The 12316-nt window shown below is 37.2% G+C and overlaps 1 protein-coding gene across 2 annotated transcripts in view; it reads left to right on the forward strand.

Annotated features, from left to right (window-relative positions):
• The window catches only part of EXTL2 (exostosin like glycosyltransferase 2), a 22524-nt gene extending 14756 nt beyond the window's left edge, over window positions 1-7768 (forward strand). The window contains exons 3-6 of one of the 2 annotated variants that reach the window (XM_023536250.1): window positions 2419-2695; window positions 2792-2846; window positions 3486-3556; window positions 5803-7768. In XM_023536250.1, the coding sequence (XP_023392018.1) occupies window positions 2419-2695; window positions 2792-2846; window positions 3486-3556; window positions 5803-6291 (892 nt within the window). In that variant the 3' untranslated portion in view covers window positions 6292-7768. Of the gene's footprint in view, window positions 1-2418; window positions 2847-3485; window positions 3557-5802 lie in introns of both variants that reach the window. The other variant, XM_011368290.2, reaches the window with a different exon arrangement.
• The last annotated feature ends 4548 nt before the right edge of the window (window positions 7769-12316 follow it).

Consider the following 12316-nt stretch of genomic DNA (forward strand, 5'->3'; position numbering starts at 1 on the left):
AAAAAAAAAGAAAGAAAGAAAGAAATAGATGAGACGATCTGTTTATTTTATAGCCTAAGAAGAGAAAATGTATCAAAAATGGTAAGATAGGATCAACTACAATTCCATTAAAGTCATCAAGAATAATCATATCTCATTCTTTATGGTTCTAAGAGATCTATTTTTTCTTAAAGTTGTTTTTAAAATGTTTAGAAACCCCTGATTGACTTTTGTTTTTAGTCTTTTCAGAAGTAAATTTCTTCGAACACTTTTTTCCTCATTTCTGGATTTTATACTTTAGAATAGAGTCGTGGAACAGATCTAGGATATATGCTAAGATGCGTTGACATAAGAGCATTCAAACCTACAGAGAATCTTTCTAAAAATTTTTTGAGCCAAACAGAGGATATGCCTGGAAGCAAGATCTCAACAGACTAAGAAAAACCCTTTGGAGAATTTGGAGAATGGTAGTTTGCAGCTTCCTTAATGCATTTTGAATTACAGAGGGAACATAACGAAGATCACAGAATAGTTAAGATTATTCATTCTCATTTCAAACAATAATAAACTCACTATCATTGTTTGCCGCCGCTGCTACCATTATTATCTGCTTCGTATATTAGAGTTCTGCATATGATTTCATTTGGAAAAAAAGTTTGCTATCAAAAAGTTAGTATGCAGTTAGTATACTACAGTATGCAGACATCAAAACATCAAGTTGTACACCTTCAATATGTATGGTTACACTTATTTTAAAGGTGTGTTAACCTAGATGCACAGAACAGTGGACAGAGCTTGCCTAAGGCAAAGATAAACCTTTGCCAACTAAAGAAGTTATATGCCTGGGGCGGGACTACCACCAGGACCTGCACAGTTAGGAATCCATGATCAGATCGCCCTGTGAGGTTCCTTCCATAGAACTCCTTTTTCATCCACAGATGTATATGATGTCTCATTTGCCAAAATACAAAAAAAGGACAGACCTAGAAAACTTATGGAGGCTTGTGGGGGAGTGAAGAAAGTCTGGGATCAGAAGTAGAAATAACAGAAGAATAAAGAAATAGCAACAAGCAAAGCCCAAAAGTGCTCCAGAAGGAGGCAGCAGGAGTGATGATGAAACCATAGCAGAAGCCAGAAAATCAGAGTTCTAGGTCTTTGTAAAACTCTGAGATTTAACCTTTCCTTACAGATATTACTGAGAGTCTTGATTTGACAAAATATTTTAACCAGCAAATATCCAGGCCACATTCATCAGTTATTCATCTACTATTCTGTAGCCATCTCCAGTAGTTCCCTTAGGTGTAGTGAAGAATAGGAGAGCACACAGCTGACTACAATACCTTGTGAACTTTGTGTACTGGGAGAGAGGGTGCCTTTATTCAGTGCAACCTGGATTTGAATCCAGGCAGTACACTCCCGAGCCCATAATAATGAACCACCTGGGCTCTGGCAGCAGATTTTCATGGATGTAAATCCTAACTCCATTACTTAAACTGCTTAGTAATCTTGAGAGAGTTATTTAACCTCCGTAAGCATCCAAAATATCAAATAGGAATAATAATAGTGAAAGATAAACTAGATCCTGTCACTCCCCTGATCAAAACCGTCCAATAGCTTCCTATCTTAGAATCAACTCCATGCTCCTTATTCAGGCTGACCAGATCCCCCAAAATCTGGCTTGTGTTTGTTTGATTTATCTGTCTCTGCTATCTCCTCTGCTACTAACACAGAGACCTTGTCTATCTTATTCATTGCCGTATTCTTAGAACCTAGATAGTACCTGGCACAATAAGTGTTTAGTAACTACTTGCTTAATTTATTGAATGAGTAAGTACATACTATGACTTATAAGCACATAGTACAAGGTCTAAGAAATAATAAACTCACTGTCATTGTTTGCCACCGCTGCTACCATTATTATCTGCTTCGTATATTAGAGTTCTGCATATGATTTCATTTGGAAAAAAAAGTTTGCTATCAAAAAGTTAGTGTGCAGTTAGTATACTACAGTATGCAGACATCAAAACATCAAGTTGTACACCTTCAATATGTATTATTTTTATATATCAAAGATATTTCAGTAAGGCTGTTTAAAAATGAATATGCTACTAAGGAAAATACAAACCCGTTTGAAAACAATCTCAGTTCCAGATTTTTTGTAGTAAAATGAGGGTAGATCTTAAAATACACTGCTTAATTCTTACTGTTCGGTGTGTAGAAGATACTTTTTCTGCAACTGCAAAACAAGCAGGCCCAGAAGGGAAGGTTTATTCACTGGTCTTATTATCTTAGGCCAAATAAGCTTATCAAAGAGGCGGGGATAACCATAATTGGATTGACTAAAATAAGGTTAACCTCACTCAATAAAAAAGCAAAAATAAAAGATGATGATTAATAAGAATGCTAAAATTCTATATTTTATTTCCGTTTCTACTCCAGGTGTTGTCACATCTGCAAACTTCCGGGCAGAGTGATGGGGATTCGAGCGCTTCGCTTCTCTTTGGTGGTCGTCCTTGTGTTACTACTGGTAGCTGGGGCTTTGACCACTTTACTTCCTAACGTTAAAGAAGACAAGATGCTCACGTCGCGTAGGGAAATAAAACCCCAGGGCAAGTCCACCCTGGATTCCTTTACTCTCATAATGCAGACATACAACAGAACAGATCTATTATTGAGACTTTTAAATCATTATCAGGCAGTACCACATCTGCACAAGGTGATCGTGGTGTGGAACAATGTTGGGGAGAAGGGACCAGAGGAGTTGTGGAGTTCTGTAGGGCCTCACCCTGTTCCTGTGATCTTCAAACTACAGACAACAAACAGGATGAGGAATCGGCTCCAGGTCTTCCCTGAGCTGGAGACTAAGGGTGAGTTGCAGCTCGGTTCTTAGTCTGGCAGGGCTGCGGCTAACCAGGGCTGGGGATGGGTACATGAATTTCTGGCCTCCTACTTGTCCTAATTGTCTGAAGACAATAAGGGAAATTTAATCATAAGAAAGCACTTTAAAAACTTAAGGGGCAATTTCCAAGATGTCAGGAAATAGTTTCCAGGGCAGGAAAGCATATACATCTTACTACAATGACAACTTAATATTGTGAAAAAGATACGCTATAATTACATATTATTGCATCACAGAAGGTAGTGAAATGCCATTTAACTTATGCTTAATGTATTTCTTGCCACCTCCTTTTCTGTCTCATTCGTAGCAGTTTCACGAGGTTGTAATTTGTTTTAAAGAACCGAGGTTTTATTTATTTATAGGTTCATTAGTTTCTAGGATAATGGATGATAACTACATGATAATTTCCCCCTCAGGCAGTTATAAAATCAATTACAATTCAAATAAAAACTTTGTGCTAGACAAATCTCTCAAAGAATACATCTCTTATTTACTAATTTTCTTAGACTATACCTCATTTGAATGATCTATATCGACACCATTGTATCTTACTAGTTTTGTTTTCATTTCCAAACTGTTCAATTTAAATTTTTTTCCTTCCTTTCAGCGGTGTTAATGGTAGACGATGACATGCTGATTAGTGCCCAAGACCTTCTTTTTGCTTTCTCAGTTTGGCAGGTAAGGTTGCTATACCCTTTATGAAATCATCAGTATGAAGTCCTATCTAGTGTTTAACCAGGGCAGCATGGTTCAAGGTGACAGTCACCCAAAATAATGTAGGCAATATTTATCTAAAAGGTAGATAATTTATTATGCTGTAATTCAAGATTTCCTGTGGCAGTTAAGCCAACCTGAAAGTTATGCTATCTTTTATCCATATTTGCTTTGTATTTGGTATATTGGGAAGAGCCAAAACTACCTTCCAAAGAACAGGGAGGAAATGCAGAGATATTTTCCCCAAGAGAGAAGTGTATTTTTGTATTAATATTGTATATAACTTCCATTAAAAGCATTTATTACCTCCACAAAATTTAATCCTGATTCTGAGGCCATTGTCTGGAAATTAATAATAATAGTAATTCTACATGCACCATTTAATGGCAGGGTTTTGGGGGGTCCCCACCTCCTAAATCCTAGCTGGGATCAGTAGGCACAGAATGCTCACTAGTCTATAAAACAGCTCTTTCCTATTGAATATGTGTTAGTAGTAGCTGGCTTTTACAAGTTGCACTATAATTACCTGAAACCAGAACTGCATACAAATGTACTCTGAAACACTGTCCAATATTTAAACATTGTGCTACCCAATAAATGATCTAATTGCACTTAATTAGCTACTTAGTATAGAACAACATTAGACATTAATGATAAGTGGTCACAGGACTCTGCAGATATCAGCATTCTCTAAACTTCAGTTTCTAACTTCATGCCCGGTGAACTGATCGACAGATTTTTTTCCATATCAGCAGTTTTTTCAATCCTGTAAATAAAAGGTTTTTAGGCAAAAAGTTCTAATGTAATACTCCAGCAGTGAAATTTATTTCAGATAAAAAAATAAATTTTCCTAAAATGTCATGGGTCGGGGGAAATACAAAGACTGGTTAATGAGAACAATGCAATAAACCATAATTAAAGTTGGATAAATATGATTTTAGATTTTATACATAAAAATATCAAGAACAATTGCAATCTATTGCCCAAGATAATCTGACTCCTGAAGTCAGATTGGTGTGATGTACAGCCCTGCATACGGTGATGACTTGGGGTGTAGGGCAAGCAAGATTAGACAGCTGTCTGTGCCTTCCCACTCACTCAGCACCTCCACTTTTAATGCTTTCCCTTTTCCTCCTCTAGTCATCTCTGAAATTTCTTTCACCCTCCTAAATTATGCAAACGGTACATTTTCTCTGAAGCCTCCCAGCCTGTATCCCCCACGCCCCCCTTCACCTTCCCCATTGCCTCCCAGAGCACAGTTGTCATTCTGTCCTCAGTGCTCCCATGAGATTTACCCAACTGCACTTAAACTTTTTCACAGCCTTCTTCACAAATTAGACCATATCCTCTCTAGACTGTGAATTCTTTGAAATGGGATCTAACCTCGCCTGGTCGGTCGGTCTGTCGGTCTGTCTGTCTGTCTGTCTGTCTGTCTCTCTCTCTCTCTCTCTCTCTCTCTCTCTCTCTCTCTCTCTCTCTCTGTGTGTGTGTGTGTGTGTGTGTGTATCCCTAGTTTAGTGACTGTTCAGGAAATGTGTGAACCTCAAGTTATTCATGAGATTTAACTAAACCATTTAACCCTATAAATTCTTACCTATTTCACATGTTTCATTGGTTTTCTTTTGTTTGCTGATTTTTTTAGTCACATTCACCATAATATTATTTTATTTCTATCCTTTCTCTAAAAATCCTGACACATCTTACTATATTTATATATATAATCAAATATTTTAAGAACAAAATACCCAAAAAGAAAAGGGATAAAAAATATAACACTGTTTAAAAGCAACAATGACTTTCAAGAATATTGAACATCATGGAAAAACAATAAAATTATAAATGTAGACCCTTAATTTTATATACTCCTGAAAGATTAAAACAGTTTTTTCAAAATCACATTATATCTTCTATACTAAATAGCATTCATGCAGTCAATTTTCTTGCAGCAAACTTTGAAGAAACCAGACTCTTTGGTGACTAGAATTTATTAATATCAGATAATGTTTGAATTAGGAGAACATTTATAAGGTTAGAAATCTTGTTAGATTTATCAGGACGTAGATTTATGAAGTTGCTTGAAGTCAGATGAAACCAGGAATAAAATAAAGTTGGTAATCTATTTAATTTTCTCTGTAATAAATCATTGCTTTTTTCACCATGTCTGCTCTAAAGAAATGCCACACTTAATTGTTCTTTTTCCATCTGTTCAGCAATTTCCTGATCAAATTGTAGGATTTGTTCCCAGAAAGCATGTCTCGACTTCATCAGGTGTCTACAGTTATGGAGGTTTTGAACTGCAGACACCAGGGTTTGGAAATGGTGACCAGTATTCTGTGGTGCTGATTGGAGCCTCATTCTTCAACAGCAAATACCTTGAACTCTTCCAGAGGCAACCTGCAGCCGTGCACGCTTTGATAGATGAAACACAAAACTGTGATGATATTGCCATGAACTTCATCATTGCCAAGCACACCGGGAAGCCTTCAGGGATATTTGTGAAACCTATAAACATGGCCAATTTAGAAAAAGAAACCAACGGTGGCCATTCTGGAATGTGGCATCGAGCTGAGCACTTTCTGCAGAGGTCTTATTGTCTCAATAAGCTTGTTAGTATCTATGACGGCATGCCCTTGAAGTACTCCAACATAATGATTTCTCAGTTTGGTTTTCCATATGCCAACCACAAAAGTAAAATGTGAAAGTCAAACAAACTAACTAAAACCTCAAAACTGCTTAGTATTTGAGTAGCTTCTCCATGCTATGGTTGTTTGGTTGGTTTTGTTTTAAGTAACATCATGAACTTTTATCCAATCCAGAAGTCTGTCTCTACAAAGGAAAAAACATACAGGACTTAAAATTCACATAAACTTCAAAAACCAAGAAGTTGGCATTATCCAGGTAGTTCTTATGAAGAGTCTTCATCCATGAATAGAACTCCTCAGTCAGTGACTTTATTGTTTACATTCTAAGACTGTTCTGCAATTTCTTTGACTTCTGGCATCTGCCTTAAGGACCCATGGCAAGCTGTTTCCAGAGAAGCATTTCTCAGCTTTCATCAAGGGATGATCACTTTCATTTGAAGCTTCTTTAGCAAAAGACTGGTGCCGGGAAAAGCCATGTGAGAAGAGACTAGTCTTACTCCCACATAAAAACAAGCAGAAAATTCATGACTATCAGTGCTTCCCTTGTGGTCCCCCCTACCAGCCCTTTCCAGGACTGAGTCAGCCCAGCATGGTTTGATGCAACCATCCGTGCTTCTATTTTTGTTGATAAGACTGCTGTGACTGGGAGGGTTAATTTTAGTAGCTGAAGGATGTCTAGCTGTTTGCTTGATTTTTGTGAACATTTACAGCATGGATCACACAAAAAGTGCAGCTGATGTTCCTAAATGCAGCTTATATGCAGCAAGGAAGAAATGTTTTACTAGATTCAGGTAGTCCATTTTGTCACTGGATCTGACCTTGAGATTGTACATTAATTCTTATATTTGACATAAAGTGTGTATTGTTTAAGAAACATGTAAAATAACTCTTCTGAAAGAATGATTCGTAGGAACTGGCAAAAGTTAAAACCCCTAGTTTAGTATCAAAAGATCTATGTACATTGTTTGAGCATAGGCTGTCTCATGGATACCAAAGGGTTGTGTGTGTTATACACAAAGTCAATCTCTTTCAGAAAAGATCTAAGGCACTATTCATCTTGATGAAATTTCTATTACATAGATACAGGAAAAAATAAGAGACTGAGTAATAGGAGAGGGACTCTATAGGGAGTCTGCATAATTGTTATATTGCCTACTCTCTGTTATGTGAATTAGTATCCGTGTCCCACACAGTGTTTGTGTTTGATCTTTGTTCACTGCTGGTAGCTGGCAATACTTAGTCTTCTGTCTTCCACCTTCCACCATTTAGTCTCAGAATCACACAGCTCTGAAAACATAATAATCCTGGTTTATGTTCCAACAATGGGGTCTTTGTAGTTAGTTCAGTATATGTTGTTTCTTTACATTGGCATGTGTAGGTGTCTTAATGTAGTCAGATAAAACCAGTAGAATGCAGAACTTCGCTAAAAATTATAATGTTAATTATCTGCTTTGTCCACCCTTGGTAGTGATTTTTTGCCTCTTTGGATTCCATTGGCAGATAAATAAACTTTTATCATTCAGATGTTTCGTGTCAATTAAGCGGATTCATGTTTTTGTGGTTGCTAATTTTACAAATTTCTTAATATTTTAGTCTATTGCTCAGGGTAAGGCAGAGGCATTAGCTACATTCCCTATGGGAAAATATTCCAGTGAAAAAGTAGTCTTAGATTTTATTTCCCATTTTGTGTTCTTAAACTTGTCTTAGGCATCACATAAGTTAATTATATCATGTTTTTCAGACGTTATAGAGCAAATATGAAGACAAAGTTAAATACAGTCTACATTACAAAGACTCTTGCATTGTGGCTAGAATTCTACTAAATCTTTTTCCCCATACACCTTTTGCAATTGCTCCGAATGATCCGGTGAAGAGATGATGCTCAGCTCAAAACCATGGTAGGGATACAATGTAGCATAGGGGTTAAGTGTGCAAGGAGAGTACTTGGGCTCAAACCCTTCCTAGATCTCATATTTATTTAACTTCTCTCTTTGGAGCCTCAGTTTCCTCATCTGCCAAAATGAGAATAATATCTGCGTACGGGGTTTTAAGGAATAAAGGATATAGCTTGTATAAATATAGTACAATGCCTTGCCCATTTTAAATGGTCGATAAATAAAAGCTGTCGGGGTGTGTCACTGATCATAAGTGCAGTTTATTGTACAACTCATCACCCAGGTATTATTAGAAAGGGCCCTGTCCTCGCCAGGTGAGAGATTTGGAGCAATGTTTCTACATAACAGTGGGCAGAGAACCATAGTGCTTTTTATTTTCTTTATTTCAAATGCCCTTTTCTTAAAACATTACTCTCTCTCTATATATATATGTGTGTGTGTGTGTGTGTGTGTGTGTGTGTGTGTGTGTGTGTGTGTGTGTGTGTATGTATATACATATACATATATATTCTAGCAATTTTGGCCAGTTCAGAAGAGCATAAAGAAGAAATTAAAAGCCCACCTACCACATTAACAATAGCTAAACATTTCTGTATCTATTCCTCTTGACTTTTCTAGGCACATATTTTAATAGCATGAATTGTTTTGCATTTCATTGGATAGATAAACCATAATTTATATGATCAAGCATCTTACCATTTTGTTTGATATCTTCTTACTGTTATAACAACATTTAGGTAAGTGTCCTTGCCTTGAACAGACATCCTTGAACATGTCTTTAATGATTTCTATAAAATCAAGTCCAGGAAGTTCAATACCTGAATCTATGTAGTAATATGCGTGTTTTAAAGTTTTTGATACATACGACTATATGCCTTCAGAAGCGTTGCCATAGCTACACTGTTATCACATCTGAAGGTTCCTGCTTCTCATCAGACTTTCCAACATTGTATAGTGCTTAAAATCTTTCTTTCACTTTTTCCATGTACAAAATACTCTAATGCCGCAGGATTTGGAAGAGCTTGGGCTATGTTAAGAACTGTGTTAAGAAAGCTGAAAAGACAGACAATCAACTGTCGAATAAAAGATTCGAGGGCAGTGTAAACATAAGGAAGATTGAAGTGCTTCCAGAAACTCTTTGCTCCCAGGCTTGAGTATGGGAGCAAATGTCCCAGGAATAAAAATTCATAAGCTACAACAAAATGCTCATACTTGGTCCCCAGAAAGACCTGGGCTTTGACCCCAAGGTCAGGAATGGATAAGTGAGTGAGTGTGAGTGTGTATACGTGTGTGTGTGTGTGTGTGTGTGTGTGTGTGTGTGTGTGTGTGTGTGTTCATATGTGCCCACCCACAAGCACTTATGGTGGCAGTGGGGAGGGTAGGAGGTATAGGAAGTGGGAGGAAAGGGGAGGGAGTGGAGGATAATTTGATGAAGGAGGAATCTGGATGTGCCAGACCTCACTGGATGCTGGGGTTTACAGGGTGAGATCTGATCATCCTTTATCCTATGCTGTTTCGTAAAGCAGTTTTTATTCTTCTGTGTTTTCCTCAACTTCCTTCCTTTCTCTCTCTCTCTCTCTCTGTGTCTCTCTCTCTCTCTCTCTGTGTCTCTCTCTCTCTCCCTCCCCCCTCCCCTTTCTGCTCCCTTCCATTCCTTCTTTTCTCCTATCATGAAGGCTCTCTCAATATAAAACGCAAATGTTTTCAAAAGCATGCTTACTGTGGATGAAATGCAAAGAACACTTGATGCATTGGAACATGCACTGAGTCCTGGCTCCACTTTGTTTCCATATCTGCAGAATGAAGATGAACATACCTGCCCTAAAATTTCAGTAGTTGCTTTCAGTTTCAAAGGGCATAATGTATAGGAATTTTGTACGATCAGGAAAATACAAGAATTTTTAGAAAGCCATTACAGAGAAAGTAAGGGCAGCTTGGCCAAGAGTTAAAGAAACTTAGTTGTGAATTAGTAGCTGTGTCAAAATTATATCTTAGAGCAGGAATTCTCAACCTTCGGGCCGCTGACCAGTACTGGTTCCTGGCCTGTTAGGAACCGGGCCGCACAGCAGGAGGTGAGCGGTGGGGAAGGAGTGAGCCAAGCGTCATCTGTATTTGCAGCCGCTCCCCAGCGCTAGCATTACTGCCTCAGCTCCACCTCAGATCATCAGGCATTAGACTCTCATAGGAGCACTGGTCCCTGGTGCCAAAAAGGTTGGAGACCGCTCGCTGCCTTAGAGCACAGAAAGAAGTGAGAATAAATATGCGAGTATTGAAAACAACTTAAGGACCCAACTTTATTAGCTCTAGCACAGAAAAGAATCGAACTATTTACCCAGAGATGACTTGAGGCTTTTATATGTCAATATTATTTTTATCTGAAAAAAAAATTAAATTATTGATTAGAAAATATTTTAAGTAGTTTAAATAAGTACATCTGAAGGAGGCAGCTTTAAAGTGTTTTGTAACTTGGGCTGGTTTTACGCCACACCACCCCCCGCCCAGGTGTCATTGGCAATGTCTGGAGACGTCTCCAGTTGGTACAGCTGGAGGCATGCTAACAGCATCAGTGAGGATGCCACAGCAACCCTGCCTAAGTATTAAGCATCCCCGAATCTCAAGTGTTGAAGCTGAGAGGAAAAACGTGCTTGGCATTATATTGTGGAATATTTGATTGGCAGTTTATGTATATAGCACACATTTTATCACAACACGCATTGCATAGCTAAAGTTTCATCCTATATAACTGCCAAATGGAACAAAACGTTGGGGCTGGTGGAACATGCTTATATTACCGATAAGACATCAATGCTTAATTCTGTGACCCTAAATCTGATCAAAGAACCAGAAATTTCCCTGAGTAAAGTATATTTCTCTCTCTCTTTTTTTTTCTTTCCTTTTTACATGCCTCTTTACATGTCTCTTTCACATCTGAAGAAAGAGATAATGGAGCTTCAGTTTCTGGGAAGGTCCTATGAATTAAATATACATTTCTGAAGCACTACAGAACAATATTGCATAATACAGAGTGCATTTTTTAATAACACATCTCTAGTTAGAGAAAGTCAGGTGGTTGAGTTAAGCTAAATATAAATTCTCAAGTAATCCTATTTATGTGCATTCAAGTATTTTTGGCTTAAACAATAAACTTAATAAAAAGCTAGTGAAGACAATTTACATAGGAAAGAATCCTGAAACAGAAAAATTAGAAAACATTTTTCTCAAATCAGCTAAATAATGAGTTATCCCTAAATTTATCTGGGTCTCATTTTCCACATCTACAGAAGAGAGGGGTTAGTGAATTTCTTTCCAATTGTAACTTTCTGTGACCTTAAATCAGAGTGTCGCATCAGTAGGTTTTAAAGGAGCCATGTTATACTCCTTGACAGGAAAAGCTAATCCCCCAGAGTTTAGCTCTCTGTTGGAGATTATTACTACCTTCCCTATACCCTAAGCCTATCTCCCTAGGAGTCTTTCCTCAAAGTGAATACTAACTTAATAAACATCACTACTGTTGTACTATTTTAGGACCAGAAGGAGTAATAATGATGATGGGATGACAAAGAAGAAGATGATGTCATTGTTTAGTGGTGAACACGGAGGGAGTTGCAGCAAGCTAACAAACCATTTGAATCAAATTGAACTAGGAAACAGAAATTATCAGGTACAGCTGCTAATTTTTTAAAACCCAGAATGCAAATACTGGGTTTTAAAGACTAAATTAAAATATTTGACTCTATTGAAATTTATAACACATTTTTTCTGGAATTTACTATTTTACCAGCAGATGTCAGTGCAACCTAATTAACTAACATTTTCAGCAGATTAAATACCTGCCAGTAACAGAATGAAAATAGTCTTAAAATAGCTAAGTTGAAAACCTACTGTCTATGTTTCTGAATTAAGTGGAACTATAGAAAAAAATCACTTCTTCAAAAGTTATTAAGTTGAAATGAGCCCTTGCTAAGTAAATCACATTACATAAGTTATAGCATGTGTTAATAGTTGTTATTATCATCATAATTTATGTGACAATGGCATTTTTAGTGACATAAAAGTCATGATCTTAAATTAAGTACAAAATACTAATCTGTGGTAAAGTGTAAGAATAACAGTATTTTTAAAACTCACACATCATAGACACTAGAGCCAAATGAAGCTCATTTGTCTCTGGGTGACATATTTGCATC

Source organism: Pteropus vampyrus, unplaced genomic scaffold (assembly GCF_000151845.1).
Source record: "Pteropus vampyrus isolate Shadow unplaced genomic scaffold, Pvam_2.0 Scaffold6, whole genome shotgun sequence".
NCBI lineage: Eukaryota > Metazoa > Chordata > Mammalia > Chiroptera > Pteropodidae > Pteropus > Pteropus vampyrus.